Below are 22,886 nucleotides of genomic sequence, written 5' to 3'. Positions count from 1 at the left end.
TTTCCCGCGCGCTTGCGCTAGCTCTACAATTCGGCTCACATAAATAATGCACCGACAAGTTCGAACCTTCAATACCCCCCCCCCCCCCCTCCCCGGGAATACCCCAGGTATTTCACCTTGTACCGTGCACGGGGAGAGGGGAATTTGATCGGCCAAGCGGAATTCACATGTGGATATGATTTTTCCTGGTTTTTGGTAGTTAGGAGTTTTTCAAGATCAGGCTTTCGCCTTTGTGAACAAAATGGTCGCTTAGAACGTCTTCAAAATAGCTCTTGAATGTCTCGTCAATAAATCAGTTTACAAAACATGAATCCTTGCAAAGAGATCTTGGATCTCTTACAGAGTAAAGTATTTTCGGTCCCAAAAGTTCAAATTTCCGGGGAATATTGAATTTTCAAATTGATTGGGAGATAGTCTAGATCAGAAATGAAATGGTAAGACGACAGCTGAGAACTTAATGTATGCGAGGGATTCTAGAGCTCGCTTAGTCAGTTTCCAATTAGGATTGGTGTTGTGGTCTGCATACAGAATGAGTATTTAATTAATACTCAGCAAACCGCGTTTATAAGCTTTTTTCGCAAGTAATCAGGGATGAACCTTATACCCTCTTCAATTCTTGAAATAATGAAAAGCTTGTAAATATGTAACAATCCTTTCATTCCTATCAGCTAGCGAATCCCTTTTTTTTTTTTGCGTCACTTGTTTGTTTACTACTTATTTAACTTTTATTTTAGTCAAGTCAGTTGTAAACACCAAATGTATTTGTATTTAGGTTAGTATAGACAATCCTATGTACCCGCCTCGACTAGCTTCAGCTGTTTGCGGGTAGGTATATAAACACCTTGTAACTGTCTATTTTTAATAAAGTGTTGTTTTGTTTTTTTGTTGTTGGTGGCAGATTAATTTTATATTCAATCAAGGAAGAAAGCTTGATCTGAAAAGTTCCCTTTCTATGGAAATCACTGGGAACGCCATCTGCATGAAGTCCTGTCAGTGATAACTAAACAGCTCCCCATTACAGATATGGATTTTTAAAAAGATAATTTTTACGTGCGTCAAAATAATAATTTAAATGATAAAGAAAGGTTCTTAATTTCTTAATAAAAACATCATTTTACCGCGTCAATTTTCGTCGGTCCCTTTAATTAATTTTTTCGCCCACAAAAAATATATTAGTTCGTTAACTCTTATTTTTATGTACATCTTTTCCATTTTTAACTTTATACGTTCGGCCCTCTCTCTTAGGTCGAGGCTCCTTTATAGAAAGAAGAAAGAAAAAGGGAAGAGAAATTAAAGGGGGCGCGGAGGACTCCCATCGTCCCCCGCGCTCCTCGTTATTTCACTCTCTCCAGTCCCTTGGTTGTCTCCGCTCGAGCGCGAAAGAGGCCTCTACAGAGGAGTGTTCGGCCGGTAAGTTTCAACAGCTGTTGTAACCTGTTATAATAACGCACGGTATGAGTTAGTTCGGCAACTGTTATATATTTTTGCAAATTTGTGACTTTGGTGATTTGCGTGGTTGTATATTAAATTTTAGGGGACGAATTAAATTTCTACGACCTCTCTAGTGGCTATAAAGTAAATAATTTCGCACGTACAATCGATTGTTGTGTTGGTCAAATTGCGGCTTCAGTAAATCGCCCCAGGCAGAAAGCACATTTGAACAATAAGCTCCTTTATTATTGAAGGTGCTTCTCATGAAATTTTAATAAACTCGACGATTTTTCTTTCATTCACCACTGCCGAGTGTCGGCCAAATTTCGTCCCTGAGGGTTCACCACGTCGAAGCAGGCAATTTTACCAATAACAAGTGACTGCCGCAATGATCAATTAAGTTAAAATAGACTTTTGTCTGCCAACAAAACAGCGATGGAAAGTTCAATCAGCTGCAACTTGCACTGAAGGGATATGAAATTGGTTTTATAAACAGAGTTGATAACTGGAGGTAAATTGGCCACCGCTCCCGTTTCGAACCGTTAGTCCTTCGTCAGAGAGCTGGATTCGCTCTGACAAATTTTTACCGAATATAGGGCAACCTTGGCATGATAGCTTAACTGTATAGCAGGAATCAATGTTAGGAACGATAGTTAACGAAATGTTCGGTCTATTAGTGCTTCTTCTCTGGCCGGTTTTTCTCGAGATTTTTATACAAAATATATCCTTATGCTTCTCGTTAGCTTTGCTGAAAATGTACATTACCAAGACTGAATTACATGAAATCTAAGAACCCCAATCTATTTCCAGCAAAGGTCTGACAGAGGGGGCAGCGCACGAAGGAAAAATCTTTCCTTGAAGCACATTAACCACTAAAGCAAGTTGCATAGCATAAAATCATTTATGCCCCTTGGGAATAAATTTCGTTTTCCTTTTCTATTTTTATTATTATTTAATTTTTATTTTTCCGTTTTACTATGACGGACTAATAAACGTTTCATTACTTATTTGTTCATTCAATTCGTTGCATTGGTTGATCGTTTTAAATTTGTTATTCGACAATTCAGTAAGTTTGTTTGTTGCCATCCTTGATATTCAGTTCCGTGGCTTCAATTATGTTACAGACTTCCCCCTTGCCTGTTATATATAAAGCAAAACAATCAATTTGACCACAAATTGAAATTAAAGAACAAGTCATATGAATTTTGAAAGCGTGAATTGTGCTTCTGGGCCTCGTTTAGGGATCCATTGAAACCATTAATAACGTTTGCCAAATGAAAACCGCATTGGCAGCATCTGTCGTCGGATCAAGAATTACTTCGTATGATTGGATGAATTGCAATTACAAAATGTGACGTAGGAGGGCTTATTAAAAATACATGAAATGGTGGTTAACAAATATCAAGGACGTTCGATGGGATCACGAATGATCAACATGAAATCGCGAGCACAGGCGTCAAGGCAGATCACCTGGAAAAATACTTCAAACTCGGCGTAATGAAATTCTTTTTGCTTTGTTCTTTGTCAAGTCTGATTCTCAAAGGTATGGCAAATGAGCGACTCATTGTCCCTTGCATTAAGTATTCATCAGAACAACAGTGGCAGTTTATAAATTTTCTAGCGTTTAGGTACTTCTGCCCTAGCAAATCATTCGTATGTTGTGGTTTAAGTTCAGTAGGCACAGGAATCTTTTATGCAATTTGGACAGCCACCGTGCACTAAATTGCACGTGTGAAGCTAATCGAACTTTAAAACAACGGTTCCTACCATCGTGTACGCACACGATCACACTATCAGGATTTTCGCCGATCGTTTACTTGCTTCCAACAAATTTTTACTTTGAAACTGAGGTCTCATAATTTGTCTCCTTCAGTCCTTTCCGTTTCAATGAAAATATTGACATGTTAGTGTTATGGGCATATGCTACAATTTGTAGAGTACTTTTAAAGAGTCTGCACTGTTTTGTTAAAGATTTCAACATAACCAGGAAGCCAAGTTGTGTTTACGACAAATACTTGCAAATTCAATTCAGTTATTTTCTTTCCTTTTATTTTATTCATAAATAAACTTAAATATGTGAGTCAGGTGTGTCATAAAGCTACAATTTTTTCACAGGAACTTCAGGTGGTTTACATTCTGGTCGGCTTCCTTCTGCGAAAACACAATTTCTTACAGCACAATTTTAGCTCTTTTTATTCTTTCGTCCTCACAGATGTCTCATCTGCAAGAAGCCTGGGGTGTGAAATAGTAAGAGCTGCACCTTGCTCCCCGTCAGGTGACTGTCTCTACACCAAGAAGATGACAGTTAACCCAGACTCCAACATAACTCTCAACTGCTCGATCAGAAATGGAGGGACAACACTAGGAAAGACATGGAAACAAGTGAATGAAAAGCTAACCTCAAACGCCGGCCTGGTCTTACAGCAGGGGAATTCAACAACTCGTATATACTTGGCACGTAAGTATCTCCTCTTTTATTTGCTGTTAAAGAAAATAATAATAAAAATGAAAGAGATAAGATTTTCAAGAAGCCCGTACATTAATTATGCGTTCTACCACTTTCATATTACATGTCATAAACCGATAAAAACAGCAATCATGAATAGTGTTTGAGTTCACCCAATACGCAATGAAATGTATAATTAATAACAGGGGTGGCGAGGAAATCTTCCTTAGCCGTTTGTTACCACAATGTTTCGATAAAATTTTCAAAACTTCCAAAACCGAAGGGATGCATGCCGAGTTTCGTTTTACTGCACTCGTTGACTTTGTGGCCGGTTTTTCGAAACACGATTAAACTATGATAGCTGAGTTTAGTCGTTTTTTCTCAGGATTGAGTCACATAGATGTGGATCGTTACGTTTCGACCGCTATACTGCTGGTCTTCACAAGGCGATGGAGTCGACTGATTGCGTAACAGTATGAATAGCACCTTGGTTGGTGTTGATTGGTGCTGGTGATCCTCTCTTAGGCTGTTGTTGATTGGAGGATTTCAACCCTTGTCGTTCAGACTAGAAATTGTTCCCTTGGCGGTCCGCCTTGGTACCGATCGGTGTGTCGTTTGATCGCCGGCATCCTCGGTTCTGGAATTTCAATTTCATTATCCCTGTCGATGTTGTCAGGGTGAAGTCTTATATGAATAGCCTCTTTAATCCTACGAGTGTACCAATGTGGGTCTCGGTCAATAAACTTAACCTCATCTCAGAGCGGATAGTGACCCGTCGCATTGCTGGGTTCTGAAACGGCGGAGGATTGGGTTCGAGCAAGCCGTATGTCTCTATCGTGTCCGTTCATGCATAGATCTTCTCGCTTCTCCAATACAGACCTTGCCACCGTGACACTCGTAGGTAATCTTGGAGATTAGTTCGTCTTGTTTTGCAGGATCGACAGTGTCCTTAGGTCGCACCAGGTGTGATCTAAGTGTTGTGTCAGATCTGAAAACTGTCCATATGCCCTGATGTTGTAAGCAACGGCGAAGAGCCTGTGATAACCCTTTGATGTATGGTAGCACCGCAGTATATTAAATTTCAGGCGCAGGTTCTTTTGTGGCTGTTTGTTTCCTTTCCATTTTTTTTTCGTAATGTTTTTCGCAAACGAAAACGGATAACCGCGCGTTAGAAACAAGAACTGACGAGAGGCGTTTCTTTTCTTGAGAGATAACTGATGGTTTAGTTATGAGGTATTTCGATCGATCGTACAGGCACTTGACAATACCGAGGGAAAAATTTCTAGTCTGAACGACAAGAATCGAAATCCCCCAATCACTAACAACCTAAGAGAGTCCTGATCAACATGCACCATTCTACACAAACCAAGGTGCTATTTGTATGTAACGCAATCAGTCGACACCATCGCCTGATGAAGATCATGCAGCAGTGTAGCGGTCGAACGTCGCGATCCACATCTATGTGATCCAATTGTAAAACCAAAGATTAAACTCAGCTATCAGTTCAAACCACGATGACGAACACCTTCCATAATACGATTAAGCTAGTTTGAACTTTGATCCCACTCAAAATATTATATATGTTATTTACCGGGCGGGAGGTCCGTATGGGAAAAAACTGTGCCCGAGGTCTTGAGTACTCAAGACCAAGGGCACAGTTTTTTCCCATACGGACCGGTAAATAACTTATTTTTTTTTTTCTGTTTGCTTGCTTTTTTTCGCTGGGAAGTGTGTAAGAGTGTAAGTTTAAGGCTGGAGGAGTAAAGTGGAAACAAAATCCTATGAAACAAATGTAAATAGGGCATCAATTTAAGTGGCACGTTTATAGGAAGTTCAATTTTATTTTCACTGGCAAGTCATCATGTAAAAAAAAGAGAAAACCATTTAAGAGTCATTGAAATGACAATCATCTGTCAAACGTCAAAAGTGGATGAATGTTGACACGCTGCAAATGATGACTCGCATGTCCAAAAGGTCTAAAAATATCGATCGAATGAGAAAAATTGTGAATGAAGACTCAAACACGGCGAAGTTTACTTTTCTTAACGGCTCCATACATGTTTAAAACGTCCCTGGATTTGTGAAAACTAACTTTCCAAAAGCAAGTTCAAGTTAATCTGAGTCTGAGTCATCTGAGATGATAATGTGGCGTTTTCGTGGCTTTGACCGAGCCGAGCTTTCACCACTGCTGCAAGGCGCTGTATTGAAAGAGAAATTGAACGTGCAGCCTTCAATTTTACTGATGTTCGAACCAGCAAAAAAACCAGTGAAGGGATCCTCGCCTGAAGAAGCTTGCTTGTCTTCTCTCGGCTTGAATGGGTGCTGCGAGGCTTTGACTGCTTGATTAAGCAGTGCATCGTTTGAAGAGATGGGAGATTTCGTTTCGCTGCTCAGTAGCAAGGACATTTTGCGCTGGTGGTCGTCGGAAGCAGTTTTGTAGGAATCTAAGCTTTTTAAATTCTTATGTCCACTCAGCTGAGCTACATAATTAACAGGAATTTCTGCATTCATCAGCCTTGAAATGCAGGTTTTGCGTACAGAATGGTCGGTTACATTTCCAGGCAGTCCTGCATTCTTCGCAGCCTTCGTCAAAAATTCTCCGATCTTGTTTTTTCCGAGAGGAGCTCGACTGTACCACACCGGATTTGCAGGCTTTCTTTTGTGGTTTATTGCCAGGAAGAAAGGCGCCTCGGGTCTCATCATTTCTTCAGGACGATGGCTGGCGAACTTTAGATACAAATGAACTGGACAGTGCCCGTTTCCGGTGGCATAGGCTTTTGGATTAAAAGCTCTGCAATGGCCGTCTCCTTGCCTTGTTTTCGATCCTCGTTCTGCTTTCCACACCAGGACCTGCTTTCCAGTGACAGGATCATTTTCTATTGCAATATCTCCCCACTGAAGTCTCCTACTCTCATCTCGTGCTCTAAATCCGAAATGTAAAGACAGTGCCCACCAAACTGTGCGCTGGAGAACTTCGGGGTCGTCTTCTCCAAACTGACCTGTTTGAAACAAGAGGTCTTCTTCACCTTTAGTTAGCTCTCGGGCAGCCTGTGGACGATTTCCCTTCGCGTTGTTCACTACTAAGTCTCGCTTGCGAGCTGTTAGGACCTCCCTTGACTTTGCAAACTCTTGATCTTTGAGAATATTTGTGTTAAAGTTGTTATCTTTCAAGCAGCGCTGAATACTTCTCTGGAGCGATGCAAGTGTACCTGGCTCGTACACTCCGCCATCTTTTTTACGGACGTCCATGACAAATCTGCACAGCAGAATGTTGAGCTCGTTAGGAGGAATGTTTTCCAAGGTTCTTGTCTCTCCAACTGAGGAACAGTATCTTCGCCAAATGTTCAGATCGTAAGTTGTCTTTTTTTTAGTGTTATCAGGGCGAAGTGAGTGAATAAAATCTTGAATTTTGCTTAATTGCCTGTCTTGTTCAACTTCTTCATATTTTAATGCCGTCGTTTCGTTGGGGGTTTCTTCTTCTGGGTAGTAAAATTCACCTTCGCTGTGTACACTCTCGTCTGAATCCATTTTCTTCAGAATTTATATTTTCCTTACATATTTCCACGGGAAGTTGGTTACGTGTAACTGTTGCCTTTGTTTGTAAACTTTCGCCACAATTTGAATTTGCCGCGAATAGCGCGGATAAAAATCCGGACCGTGGTCCGTATAGTGGTCCGTATCGTAAAAAGCTGGACCGGTTACGAGCGCGCGATTAGCCAATCAGATTCGAGGATTTGAGATTCCGGCCCGCGGAGATGCTTCAGAAAAAAATAAAGATAAATTAAGTTATTTTCAAAATTACTTATCCGTCCAATTTTGTCTAAGCGTTTCATCGTCTTCAGATTCAATATCATTGGATAATAAATGAACCAAGCATTGAGATGAAAACCTCGGTTAACTTTTAATCGTGCATTAACATCAATAAGCTTTTGAACAACCGAGTTCATGTTAATAAGTATGCCCGGCAGGTGGAAATCCAGGGCATTAAGTAGCATGTGATGTAAAATGTACCAGACCAGATACGATAGGTGCCAGAGGAAAGCCCAAGCGAGGTGTCAGGGACCAGACTACGGGTAGAGTAGTAAGACCAGGATGAACAGCAACAATGGTTAAGTTGAATGCACATTTCCCACAGTTAAAACGCGAAAAACTGGTTTCTGTTCTAAACTAGGAGTAGTGTTTACTCCCCCTTCCCTACCTTGATGGGATGCTAGTGCTACCCCCAGCGGTATGTCGCTGGTCTCCATTTATGCAGCTGGCGAAGAGAGACAATGTGGAACAGTTTCTTTTCTAAGAAAATAATATTACCCCTGAGGCTAGGCCTCGAGTACAAACCTTCAGATCTGACTCCCAAGTCGCGCTAACAACTACGCCAGCATCCCTCTACAGGCCGTAACGTCATCTGCAATGATTAACCAAGGCCTGCGCAGGTCACGACATGGTCCATCGGCTCTTGGATTCACTGATTTATCAATTGATATCGATTGATCGATTGAATTTCCGATCATCGGTTTCCATCGATTGGATACCCCGGGTTATACTGCACAGTAAAGTTTAGTGACTGATAGGGACTTCCTTCAAGTTAAAAAATGTGCCTTAATCTTGTTCTTCTCTTAGGCGCACTACAGTTAACTTACTCAACAAATTCCCCATGGGGCATAACGAAAAATGGCAAAGAGAATTATTTGGAATGCCATTTCAAGGGATGGCCTAATCCTAGTGTAGCATGGTACAAGGATAACAAACCCATCATCAATGGATCTGAAGGCTTTTACCACACAAAGATGCTGTTTGAAAATGATCAGAAGCCTTCAGAATACATTCTTCATTTTCCGGCTGGCGGTGAAAGATATGAGGGATCTTATACCTGCGTTGCAAAAAATAGCATTCCTGGCTGGTCGAGTACTGAACAGTCCTCTAAGATTCAGGTGAAATATAACTGTAAGTGATTTGGTTTGTTTCCTAATAGAACCCGCAAGTAATTTGTCTCGTTAGAAGGAATATGGTTTTTTTTCGTCCCGCTGTATCAAGTTTTTGGAATTTAAGAGCGCCTTTTTTTCATGACCGAGTGAGTGGTGGCACAGGGTTCAAAAATTGACTACCCTCATATTTTGCTCAGACATACTCTGTGATGAGTTAATAAACTTGGTGTATTTCTTATGTTCAGCTCTGCTTTTGTTTTCCAGAAAATTACCAATAACTGTAACGGGCGCCGACCGTCATAAAATGGCGGAAATTAGTGCGTCGAGTAACAACACAAGAACTTCGCTCGTGTAAAGCGCAAAAGAAAGCAGAGTTTTTTCAAATTGGTATATTTGTGTAAGAGTCACTGGCAAATGATTCAAGTCTAAAACCAGGATTGTTTACTTAACTGGGAATGCACAGCACGAGTTTGAAAATCACCAATATTTCATTGTTTAAAAATCTCATTTTGGAGCAGTTTTTCAATAAACAATTTTCCCATGCGGTATAACTCAGAAGCGCTTGAGATTAAGGTTGTGATTAGTGGAAATAGTCTTCTTTTCAAAGATATAAAAATTAGCCTGGGGCTCTTAACTTCTGCACGAAAAAACCATCCTCTATGTCGAGAAAATCACAAACTCCACTTGTCAACAAACACAAATAATCGAATTAGTCTCTGTTATCGAAGCCAATATTCCAAGCAAATCTTAGTGCTTAGCACCTATTTGATTAGAAGGTCAACATTACAAGTTCACCTTGCTAAAACAGTGGCTGTAGATTGGTTTTCATTCCTACTTTCTCTTCAAAATTACCATCTTCCCTCTGACAGCGAGTTTACGAAATCAACAACTATCTAAAACGATACCTGGGTGGCTCTTGTACAAACATCGGCGCTATTCTTCGCAGTTTCAAATACACCATATCTGCTATCTTTCTCTAACGTACAACTGAGCTTGTTTCATCGTAAAAAATGACCACTGAGCGAGATTTTTGATTACTGAGCGACACTGTCGTTTTGACTTCTTCAATCCATGCATATCATTTGTATGTCACGCGATGACATATCACACTCCTTACAAGGAAGGCTTGGTTACCAATATTCCTTCAGGTGTTACACAAGTTTTGCGGATAAGGAAATAATTTTGGTTTGTTAAAAAAGACACTCTGCGATCTAAAATTCTTAAAACAAATGGAAAAAACGCCAAAAAGAACGAGATAGGTTAAGGAAGAAAGAACCACCGACCGACAGACAAGCAGCCCGAACATTAGAAAGAAAAAAAGGAAGAAAGAAAACGAACTTGTAAGCAAACAAAGGAAGAAATGAAGGAAATAAACAAATGTAAAAATTTGAAGAAGGAAAGTAGTAATAAAATAATGGGAAGGGAAAAGCGGTAGCGTTCAACACTAAAGAAAACCAAATTTAATAAGGTGAACCAATCCTAATGATATAATGACCATCGCATCATTCAAAATTTTTAAACAAACAGATGATCGCGCAGCCACGTTGTCCTTCCGGATAACACATGAAATGGATATCAATTGCTCTTTTCAGAGGTTAGCTGGGGGACAGTGCTCCCAAGATAAACGAAGACGAGCAAAAGAAAAAAAGTGCCCTTATCCTCCCGTTGCTTTCATGTGGAAAAAGCATCTCAGCACACATACAGTCTGACGGCGTAAGTGATGTTGAGTCGGAGGTCAACTTAATTTTTGCACGGGCTTCAATTTTCACTGCACCTTGTGACATTTCGGGCATGACCATCTGTCCAGTTCATCCCTCCTCTTTGGGCATTTGGTGGTGGAGAGGTTCCCAACGATACCTTATCAAGCTACGCCAAAGGGAAATCGCGCAAGGCGGACCGCGGTATTAACAGGGCGCTTTCGGAGACTATCTAAGACGTACCAGAGCCAACAGGTACAAATTTTCCCGTAAGGCAACGTAGTTTTGCTAATTCATGTTAGGGGAAGGTCAATATGAAATTTAAAAGTTGTGTCTTATTTTCAAACTGAGCGAAAAGCCGTAAGTCGGAAAAAAATTAACATATACTTGCAACAAGAAGCTCGCATTTTTAATAACCAGCCTGTTTTTGGTGTGCGATAATTTAATTATAATGTTTATCACGAACTTAAATTTTTTTCCGTAAATGAAACCAACATGCTTATTTTCCTGGAAATCCAACTATAAATGCAACGCTTATGCTTTTATTATTATTATTATTATTATTATTATTATTATTCTTATTATTATTATTATTATCATCATCATCATCATCATCATCATCATCATCATCATTGTTATTATTATTATTATTATTATTATTATTATTATTATTATTATTATTATTATTATTATTATTATTATTATTATTATTATTATTATTATGGATACTTTTTATAGCCGTAGCTACTAATCTGTGAAGAACTCCGTTAAGTCCTCTCAAATAAACTGAACTCTGACAGTTACACAATTTTGTAGTCTCATTATATTCCCTCAGAAGCCCTTCAGACTAATCGCTGGTACTGAGAGTGGTCATATCCAGGGCTCATTACAGTGGTTATTTTACATCTCCAAATTGGAGACGGGGCCGCCATAAAAAAAAAAAACGTGGCCATCCGAACCATTTGAGGATCTAACCTTCTTCTCTAAATATTTCTGACCATGAGTATGGGTGCGGCCGTGGTTAGAACCCTGCGGTGCTTAATATTATTCTAGAAACTTTTTTTTTTTATTTTATTTTCAGGAGCACAGTTATCCTAATAATTATCGTTGCTTTGGGTAGGAATATGCCGTGACTGTAAATTGCAATTAATCCGGATTCATCGGCCATATGGAACTGTGTAGCTCAAGCTAAGCCTAGCTGATGTTACAAAGGGCATTGAAAATGTTGTCCTTCTAAAGGACATTTGTTTGTCTTTTAGCATGTCACTGACACATCAGTTCATCGCAAACAGCCTTACATGAAAAAGATTCAGTCACTTTGTCTAGGCTGCATCTGCCAGCAATAAGATTCGTTTTCCGGGCTCTTATCTGCTTTTTGCTTTAAGTATGTTCTTCATTGGCCTTACAAGCTGAGTGCTAAAAGCATTGGTGGCATTTATACCACTGTTAGGCTAACCTTCAGGCGACACTTACACCACCCGCCCGTGTTACACTACCCGCCTTAAATAGCTCTCGCTAAACGCGGGTAGTGTACATCTGAATAATGTAAAAGATGATTTTAATCAATGGTTGATTTATTTGAGCGTAGCTTACATAAAGCGCGAACTTTCTTATCGTAAAGAAGTAATTGTAATTGCCTTTAAATGCGATTCTCTTTTGTTGTTTTAGTCTCGTCGATAAAGTCAGGCAAGGCCGGGCTATTAAGCTGGACATGGTGTGCCCATTTGACACCAGTGGTACCATTCTGTCCACTGCACGTGCACGATGTACAAAGCATCTGCTTGTAAAACATTTGTACCAAAAATTCCCATCCTAAAAGATAAAAAGCTGGTAACAGATTTAGTACCATGTCAGCCAGGGGATTTTAAGCTTGAAGTCGGACGCAGACAAACTGCCGCGGAAAAAATATAATCTGGTTGTTAATTTTGTTGGGTGTCCTGCGCGCTCGGTCTCATTGCGTGACAAGCATGATGATCGTCTCATTCTACAGACGATTCCTCTTGTGTGCGTCTTCGTGCTGCAAAATTTCTTCTTCTGCGACTATAGATAATCGCATCATCGTTCTTAATCGTACAATTGAGTTACCTTTTTGCTATAGCTGCGTGGAGACTCAAATATGGTTGAATCTGTCAGGAACTGTAATGTTTCATGCAGGAGTCATACGTATGGTTGTTGATTACTTGTGCTTTGGTAAACATGGTCGAAGGGAAGATAACAATTTTGAAGGGAGAGTGGCGATGAAAAGCAATCTACAGCTACAAGTTTTGCAAGGTAAACTTGTAATGTTGACTTTCAAATCAAATACGGTGCTAAGCAGTAAGATTTGCTTGGAATATTGGCTTCGACAACAGACTCTAATTCGATTATTTGTGTTTGTTGACAAGTGGAATTTGTGATTTTTCTCGACATAGAGCGTATTTTTTCCGTGCAGAAGTCAAGAGCCCCAGACTAATTTTTATATCTTTGAAAAGAAGACTATTTCCACTAATCACAGCCTTAATTTCAAGCGCTTCTCAGTTATACCGCATGGGAAAAACGTTTATTGAAAAACTGCTCCAAAATGAGATTTTTTAACAATGAAATATTGGTGATTTTCAAACTCTTGCCGTGCATTCCCAGTTAGGTAAACAATCCTGGTTTTAGACTTGAATCATTTGCCAATGTCTTTTACACAAATATACCAATTTGAAAAACCCGTGCTTCCTTTTGCGCTTTACACGAACGAAGTTCTTGTGTTGTTACTCGACGCACTAATTTCCGCCATTTTATGACGGTCGGCGCCCGTTACAGTTTTTGAGAATTTTCTTGAAAATACAGCCAGCTTTGAACAAAAAAAATATATCACGTTTGTTGGCTTATCATAGGGTATCTCTGAGCGAAATAAGAAGATTTTGAATTTTTGAAGCATGTGCCACATTTTACTGATATCACGCGGTCTCCACAGACATTCTCTCTTAAGGGTGGCTGTTCGTGATTTTGACTTGTGCCGTGGGTCCACAACTGCCTAGAAAATCGCCGGCGTTTGGATATATATATTTTTTTTCTATTTCTACAGGTATCCCAAGCTCTAAGAGTCTTTGTAAAAAGTATTGCATTAGTTTTACTTCACAATTAAAGGCTATCTCTAGCCACATGTATAACATTGGCTACCTACAATTAATATAAATTTTGATAAGCAAGGGGTGACATATTTTGGTTGGATGACTAATTCCAAAAGCCAATTGCCTATCTCTAACAAACGCCTGTGTGAACGCTTCCCATGTATTGGATTTTCATGTCGCCCCAGGTAATGGATCCGGAATCCGAAATCCGACATATTTTTGACTTTAGAATCCGGAATCCAGGCATATGGAATCCGGAGTCCAGAGGCTGGAATCCGGAATCCAGCCATTGTAATCCATAATCCAATCGAAACCCAGGATGCTTATCATTAAATCAAAAAATCCGGAAATTTCGGTTTGAAGTCAAATGGTAAGATAATATTCCGGTAATTCCGTCCGGAAATTGTTGAGTGGCTTCAGAGGTACTCCTCTTTTTCCATTCGGAACGGAACGGCGGAAAATTCCTTACAATTTACATGAATCCTCCGTTTCCAGGCCTTTTCCGGCTAGAGCGGGATAACCTGGTAAGCGTAATCTCATCCGGTTGGTCGGTCGAATTCGGAAAATCCTTTACCATTATGCAACGGTTACACCAACCGGTTTTTTGCCTACAAATGGTAAGCACCCCTAGGCTCCTCTGTAATTCAGAATACTATTAATAATAGTTTTCAAAACCACGACCCACTCCCGCAAACTAAACACACCAAACTGGCATCAGAACCAAGACGGGAGAAAGCATGTCGAGCCATGGAGGTATATGTCCCTCAACACAAAGATCGAAAAAACTGAGACCGCCATTCATAAATTAAGAATTATCCTCAAGAAAGCAGATAAAGGCTCAAAAACCGTCGTTATGAACAGAGAAAAAAAAAAGCAGGGAGGGCGAGAAACAATTGGATGATAGAAATAACAATGAGCCACTAGACAAACCAATGGTTAGACATCCCGGAGAGTTAAACACCTCATTAATGCCCTTCACCAAGCGAAATGATTGTTAAATGGTTAAACCAAACGCCAGATCCGCCTCGAATTCCAGTGTTTTATACCCTTACAAAAATTCACAAACCAACACGAGCCGGAAGACCTATCATATCTGGGTGTAGTGGGCAAACAGAACGCCTACCATCATTCGTAGACAAACCACTTCAGCCAAAAGTACAAATACAGGACTCACATCTTAAAGATACGACACGTTTCATGACGTTCATTGAAAGTACTAGGGTGCCTAGAAACGCTTTTCTAGTCTCAGTGGATGTCACCAGCCTTTACACGAACATCAAACAGGAGGAAGGAATCACTATGGTAAGCAACGCATACGAAAACTTTCGTGACAAAAACCCACCTATATATAGCTACAAACGTTCTCAGAGGAATGCTCATCCTTATACTTAAGGAGAACTCCTTCCAATTTAACGGAAAAGACTCAGAACTCTAAACACACAGAACTGCCATGTGCACTAAAATGGCCGTAGCTTTTGCCAACAACTGATATGGCATCAATAGAAAATTAAATCTTATTGCGGAGCGTTAACAAATCACTAACGTGAAACTGAAAAAGTTTCCTTGTGGGACGCAAAGAAAGGAGAAATAGAACATTTCATTGAGCACGCAAAATTCTTACCACCCAACTATAAAGTTCACCGCTTAAGTCTCACAATTTAGAACAACATTGTTTGACACAACAGTCGATAACGGAGAGAGATTCGAGAAAGAATCGATTATTAACGTGCGCACGCATTGCAAACCTACTGAAACATTTTAGTACACGGCTTACAACAGTTGCCACCCAGTAGGCGTTAAAAAGACTTCGTGAAAGGAGAAGCTCTTAGGATTTTAAAGACAAACTGTTCTGGCCGGTTACGTTTCACAAGAACATTAAAAAAAGAAACTTTAGAACGCGCCTGATCTCAAGAGGTTATCCTGATAGTCTGGTGGGCAAAATCCTCTCAGCAGTCCATTTCGCAGATATACAAAGAAAGCACCAAGACAAAAAAAAGGAAAGCGCACAAGAAAATTTTACACTTTGTGACACAATTTCAGCCATCACTGCCATGTTTGAAACCATTCTAATGGGCCAAAGGGATTTAGCATTTAATACAAAACCAACCGCTTGTCAGAGAGAAAAGGAATTTCCCTTGATCTTATAGAAAAGGAAAATCGCTTAAAGACATTCTTGTTACAGCAAAACTATATAGTCTTTTATCAACACAATGGACGAACAGCGGAAGTCGCACAGGACTGTCAACCCCATTTTAAAATGTATGATACACAAATTATATGTGAATATATAGATTCTATTTCGTTTATTCCTACTTTCTGCCTGCCCTAAATATGGACCTTGCCCCCGTAAGGCCTTCACCCCTCTCCTCCTACTTGTGGCAAGAAAATAAAAAAACACTCCTTCTATAGTTGTTCTTACAACTGAAGTCTACTGTCACTGAACTGGTGTGTGTTTATTGAACTGATGGTGTGGTTATTGAACTTTTGATTTTTCATTGACCCCAAACCCCCTTCCCCCCCCCCCCCCTCCCCTTCCTCTCTTCCTACATGTCCAAATGAAATAAAAAACACTTTACCTATAGTTATTCTTACAATTGAGGTCTACTGTCACTGAACTGATGAGTGATTTTTGAACTATTTGTGTGGTTATTGAACTCATTTGAAAAAAACAAAAAATTCATGGCCTTGAACACTAAGGGTCAGTTATTAAGAGATAACAACAACAAACAACAACAGCAATTTATTTACAGATCTAGATTATATAAAGGGCTTGTCCCGCACATAGCCAAAAAGCTAGTCGAGGCGGGACAAGACAAAAAATAAATTACCGGCGTTTAACAAAACCACGTTCTAAGCCGTTTGCAATTTTGCCACCATTATATCTAAACGTTGGCTGTTGCTGACTGTAGCAAGAAGGCTTGCATCCCAGACTAGAAACTGTTCATCTACTTAACTTCCTGGATGGATTGTATTGATGAATTATTTCGATAATCGACACACGACTGTGTTTGACCTGTTCGACTGTTCTTTATTCGGGTAAATGCATCATCATCTTTGGTCTAAAAGTACATGTTCGGCGAGGCTAGGCGGTTAGATTTGTCCTTTCCGCTAGAGTGTGTGCAAGATTTGGTCAAGAAAATGGAGCGAGCGAACTGAGGAGACACCCATCCTATACGACAAAAGCATCCTGAAGAAATTCCCAAAAGTTGCAAGGTGGGCTTTGTTTTAATTTATATTTCATCAAATTCGTTGGCCAAAACCTAATCAATCAAATGTAGATAACAGATAAGATGAATGAAAAAACCGCTAAAGCTGATATTCTCTATCTAAAGCCTGTTTGAACCAAATACTTGAGACCTCAACATTTCCAATTTTGCAAATTTTTGCAACTTGCCTCGGATGTCTTCAACACCCATGGCCAGAATATAATTTTCCCCAAATCGATTTTATAACATTTATAAACTTCAATATCTATGTAAGCCCTGCTGCTAATTTGGTTTATGTGGAAAGAGTACTTTCGGAGAAATAACGAATATGGTTGAGCTTGTTTTTCCGTCTTGTCAAAATGGCTGACAGGCAACATAGTAATACGAACATTGTCTTCTTGATTATAGAACCCAAAATACTCAAACAGCAATTTTTTTAAACTGGGAGAGTGGTTCTACCATCTGTATGAATTTCATTTGAATTGGTCCACATGTACTCGAGAACCAGACTCGTTTATTTTTACTATTTGAGAGTGAATTTTTCTCTCAAAACATAGACCTCAGGCCGACGTGATCAAGTGCGGTTTCCATGGCAAAAAACGCACCTGCCGATCCAAATATGGCTGTTTTTGTTCATCCCTCTAGGTAACCTACCTCCACACAAAAAATGAAGGGGGGTTAAAAATTTTCATTTGCAACTTTGCTTCACTTTCCTGGAGAATTGCTCTTAAAATAAAACACTTATAAACAGATTTGGAGGCCCACTGATTTTCTTAAGCCACAGCCTTAGTAAAACTTTGTTTAAATAACTGGCCCTGACAGTTTCACCATAAGAACGAGTTCCTGTCAAATAGAAGGGAAAAAAAGAGAGATGCAGTCGGAATGAATCATACCTATGTATTGTAAAATTAGCTAAATTAATCTTTCAAAATTCAAGGCTGAATTATATCACAATTTACGATTTTAATCGGATTATATCACTTACGTGGCTCTTTAGCATCTGTTTTCCTGAACTACATTCGAAAGAATAATTAAAATTACTCTAAACACAGGCCTACGGGATTACAGCCCAACTACTGGTCATAAATCTTCAAAGAATCACGCCACAGCCAATACAAACACCACCCTAAAGTGCTTTGTTGACTCACAATTGGATTATGAGTTTGACTGCGACCTTGAATGGCATTTCAACAACAAGTCACAGCCATTGAAATCCAGTGGAAAGTATACGACAGATTTATCGGAAACAAACAGAAAATGCAAATGGGCTTTTACCCTTACCATTAACAACGTTACGGATGATGATGAAGGGACGTATAGCTGTCACATGTACTGTTACGACGGATGGAAAAAAAATTCAGCGTCCATTGAGTTAGATGTGTATCCTCCGCAAATTGGTAAGAAACTATTTTTCAGTTCCATTTTAGGCAATATTTGAAGACTTGGTGGACGGTCTGTCTAGCAGTTGGTTTGTCGGCTGGTCGGTCTGTCGGTCACTTGATTGTCTAGTTAGTCAGTCGGTAAGTGAGTTGGTTGGTTGGACAGTGGTTCAGTCAGTCACACGGTTGGTTAGTTGGTTGGTGGATCGGTCGGTCCGGGAGGCGATTGGTTGATCGGTCAGTTTGTTGGCTAATGGGTGGATTGATCTGTTAGTTGGTTGTTTGGTCAATCGGTTGGTCAGTAAGTTGCTGGATTGGCCAGTTGAAAGGTTTGGTAGGTGGGTTGGTTTGTTGATTATGTTGTTGGTTGGTCGAACAATTGGTTCAGTGGTAGGTTGGGGATTGACTCATGGCTGAATGACTTTTTGGTTTACACAGAGTGGCTCACTCACTGACTCTCGTTCAGTTTGCAATAAGCAATAAGCAACAAACAAATCACTAACACGACGAAAGCACTTATACTCAAGAAGCAGACAGCTGTTTCTTGAAGCGCAAATCAATTTTTCAACATGTACAAATTCAAGATAAATCTGCATTAACGAGGTCATTAAAATCAACTTCTCATTCAAATATTTTCTAAGGTTCGACTTTTAATTTTAACTGCAGGGACCGTTCCAATTACAAGAGAGAAAATAAACATTTCAGGTACTGATTTCTTCATTCTTTAACTATGACGCTTTAAGATAAGGCTGTGGTCTACTGAGATACTCCGTTCTTGGTTTGAAATGGTTGACCCCAGTAGAATGCGTCCTCGCAGTGTGTTCTATTCCTAATCATTCGTCCATTGTCACTGTTACTAAATAAATTATCTTTTCCAGTTTTTTCAGCAAAGGCAAAACATCCAGTTGAGGTACCCAACAAATCAGGTAAATATTGAACCCTCGAGTCGAGCAGGTTATCCTCCTCGAATGCAGCTGTCTACAGCATAACCCTGCTTTAGAAGGTCTTCGATCATTGTTTGTAAGAGCTGCTTTCAGAGCTGGCCTCTTAAGTCAAACCCGTTTTCAGACCTGGAGGAATGGCGTTGGCGTATTTGGAGTGGCAAATTAAGCTTTATTACGGCGAAAGCGAAGTTTTGCAATATGTCCTTTTCATTTTAAGATGAAGAGAAAAAACGCGTTGAGATATGTTTTGGCGCTTACTGTAACACCCATACCCAATCGGACCAAAACGTCTCAAAACCGTACCCACAGCATTTAAGGAGGTCCATATCTCAGCCGCAATAGTTTGGACACCGGCTACTTCCACAAACAAACTATTGTAGCAAATCAACCCCAACCAAAGTAATTCGGCGTTGCCAATATAAATTTATGTGTCACGAACTTCTTAATTTTCCTTAGGGGACAGCCGAAAGAGATATATCTCGCCCGTCATTGCTTTATCGGCAGGAGGTGCCTTTGTTGTGATCATGTTAGCCAGTCTTCAATACCTCAAGGAAAAGTGTGCATCCAGGAACTTTAAGCGTAAGTTAAATACGTTTTATTCGATGAGTGAAAAGGATAGCAATTTTACCAATCCGTTCATAGAATCCGAGGGCTCTTCCACAGCGGGTGGTCTGGCGAACGAAATCCTGCAGACTCAATATTAAGCAATGGACAGCAATCTGGACCACAGTTTAACCGCTTAACCTGAGTTCATGTTCGGGTTTTCGTGCGGTCGGTCAACGCCAAAGATACCTGACTGCTGATGAGAAATGCACATGGGCTTTTAACACAAATAAGTGAATTCTTACAGTCTAAAAAATTCTTTTCGGGCTTTTCATAATTTTCTTGAACAACATCAACAAACTTTATTTACCTCAGAGTCACCAAAAAGGCATTTACAATGTAATACACAAATAACAGGGGTACTGGCTGCCTGAAATAACCTTAGAGTTAAAAATGCCAGGTAGCCAGTTAACAGAAAATATATTTTATATGTTCAAGTCAGGCACATAAACAAACATAGACACAAGTGCAAAAAGAGAAAGAAAGAAACAGAGTTCAAATGATGGTGATATCCGAAAAGCTGGAAGCGGCAGGTTGCAATACAGTGTAAACTGACAATTTATTAACGTCGAGCCGCTGTTCACAGGAGAAATTGAAATAGGCTTCTGTAGTTGATAACCCTGTTTATTAAATATTTGGTGATTTGCTTCTCAAAACAGGCTGTCCAGTTGAAGAAGGTACGGGCAGCAAACTGTTTATCAGTTACAGCTCAAAAGACTTTACGTGGGTCAGTGAAAATCTGATCTCTCTTCTCGACAAACATTCGATACCATACAGCATTCACATCCGGGACTTCGAGCTGGGAAAGCCAATCGTCCAAAACATGGCGGACAGCGTGTACGGCAGCCGCCAAGTGCTGATTGTTATGTCTGACAACTACCTGGCCAGCAACTTCTGTCGGCAAGAGCTGCACATGGCCTACCAGAGACGGGTAGACACGGGGGGTTCGTATCTGATTCTTGTGATGATTGGCAACTTCAAGAAAAAGCGATTGCCTGGAGCCTTGAGAAAAACGAAATTATTGGATTTTGAGAAGCACATTAAGAAGCAGGACTGGGAGGAGAAATTGCTGGAATCTGTATTTAGAGACAAAATTATTAACGTTTAGAGAGAGATTTGATTGAGCCAACATTTTTAACCCCTCTCCCCAAAAACTCACCCTTCACCCCTTCCCTCGGGAAGCGGGAAACTTAAAAAAAATTAGTTAGAAGTTACTTTGATTTCTTAAAAATAAGGACGGTGCCTACTAATACAGAGGTGTTTTTGTGCAGTTTATTACTATGCGGGAAAAGTAGGTCTTAGTAAGGGCTATTGGAATCTAAAAAGAAAATTGGGGTAACTACGAATTTTTTAGAGATCATTAAGAAACAATAATTCTAAAAAGTGCTTAAAATACAAAACAATCTATCGCATTTTTTTTTTTTTTTTATCAAATTGAAGCTTTAGTATCTCTGAAAAATGTATGGTTTACCACAATTTTATTTTCAAATACCAAGAGCACTTGCTAAGTTCTGCTTTCTCTGCACAGTTTTAAGCCACGCAGAAATATCCCTGTGTTAGTAAGCACCCTCCATAGGAAACCCGAGTGTCTCGAGATGGGCAAAAGGTATGAGCAGGAACAAAAGTAGACACTGTCCTTTAAACGAACGATCGAAAACGTTGTTAAGCTCATTCACGTGTAAACTTTTCCAGCATTTTTTTCTCACGGCTTGAGCTGTCAAAGTCGGCGCGAAAAAATGCAGGCAATAGGATAAAATTCGAAAACCTGATAATTTACATTTTAGCCAAGGTATAGGGATAAAATAACGGTTTTCCTTGCAAAAAGGTCTGGTAGCCTTTTTGACCCATACGTTGAGTCATCTATTTACTTATTTATTATTTAGCTTAATGGTTAGTGAGTTAGTTAGTTAGTTAGTTAGTTAGTTAGTTAGTTAGTTAGTTGGTTGGTTGGTTGGTTGGTTGGTTGGTTGGTTGGTTGGTTGGTTGGTTGGTTGGTTGGTTGGTTGGTTGGTTGGTTGGTTGGTTGGTTGGTTGGTTGGTTGGTTGGTTGGTTGGTTGGTTGGTTGGTTGGTTGGTTGGTTGGTTGGTTGGTTGGTTGGTTGGTTGGTTGGTTGGTTAGTTAGTTCGTTGCACTGTAATAATTCGTTTCTTAAATACTGGTAATTTCTACAGATAAAAACACTTTTTTAAAGGAAATAACACAGGCACATCAACCTAAGGCCATAATAGTACACATTCGTAACTTAGTACGTTACTAATTATTGTTGCAATAAAATAAAGATGTTCCGTTTGTGTACATTGTTTGTACTTCAGGTAATAAAGTTGGCATTATAATAAGTAACAAAAACAGGCAGCTGTACGTAGTTTGGTGCAATCAGTATAAAGTGTGCTCGTGGCCAAACAATAGGCGCACTTTTGTTCTATGTAGACCAGTTATCAAGCGAAAAGCTGTTTTACTAGCATGGATAAATATGCATCAACGGGTTACATGGGAATGATAAAAACTATGTTGGTGTAAGCAAAAGGCTCACTGTTTTCTTCTTGTCCTTTTTTTGGTCTACCGCTTTATTCTTAATTCGCACGCAGTAAACTAGTTTTGCAAATTTAAAGGATTGTTTGTCCATCTTGTAGTGTTTATTATTGTTTTATTTACGATTGAGATCATTTTTCCGAGGTCACTTTCCGAGATTCTGTAAATAAACTACACTACTACACTACTACTACTACTACTACTACTACTACTACTACTACTACTACTACTACTACTACTACTACTACTACTACTACTACTACTACTACTACTACTACCACTACTACTACTACTACTACTACTACTACTACTACTACTACTACTACTACTACTACTACTACTACTACTACTACTACTACTACTACTACTACTACAACTACTACTACTACTACTACTACTACTACTACTACTACTACTACTACTACTACTACTACTACTACTACTACTACTACTACTACTACTACTACTACTACTACTACTACTACTACAACTACTACTACTACTACTACTACTACTACTACTACTACTACTACTACTACTACTCGTCTACAAATAAAATTACGTACCTTAAAAGTATTCTACATTGTAGGTCAAAATCAGACAGAATCCTCAAAATCAAAATTTGCT

The 22,886-nt window shown here is 39.5% G+C and overlaps 1 protein-coding gene across 1 annotated transcript; it reads left to right on the top strand.

Moving 5' to 3' along the window:
* Positions 1-1,228: 1,228 nt before the first annotated feature.
* Positions 1,229-20,903, top strand: LOC146490163 (uncharacterized). The gene is made up of 8 exons (XM_085102981.1): positions 1,229-1,410; positions 3,644-3,889; positions 8,495-8,818; positions 17,856-18,200; positions 18,849-18,887; positions 19,061-19,108; positions 19,583-19,705; positions 20,389-20,903. Exons 2-8 carry the CDS (start codon positions 3,730-3,732, stop codon positions 20,835-20,837), a joined length of 1,488 nt encoding a protein of 495 aa, XP_084959107.1. The 5' UTR covers positions 1,229-1,410; positions 3,644-3,729; the 3' UTR covers positions 20,838-20,903.
* The last annotated feature ends 1,983 nt before the right edge of the window (positions 20,904-22,886 follow it).

Source organism: Pavona decussata, unplaced genomic scaffold (assembly GCF_977016875.1).
Source record: "Pavona decussata unplaced genomic scaffold, jaPavDecu1.1 SCAFFOLD_1, whole genome shotgun sequence".
Classification (NCBI taxonomy): Eukaryota; Metazoa; Cnidaria; class Anthozoa; order Scleractinia; family Agariciidae; genus Pavona; species Pavona decussata.
This window is presented reverse-complemented; position numbering and strand designations above follow the sequence as displayed.

Bases quoted from the DNA above. Each gene is read 5' to 3' on its own strand.
- LOC146490163 (XM_085102981.1), top strand. From the start codon at position 3,730: ATGACAGTTAACCCAGACTCCAACATAACTCTCAACTGCTCGATCAGA. The intron at 3,890-8,494 runs GTAAGTATCTCC...TTCTTCTCTTAG, and splicing joins AACTCGTATATACTTGGCAC to GCGCACTACAGTTAACTTAC. The intron at 19,706-20,388 runs GTAAGTTAAATA...TTCTCAAAACAG, and splicing joins TGCATCCAGGAACTTTAAGC to GCTGTCCAGTTGAAGAAGGT.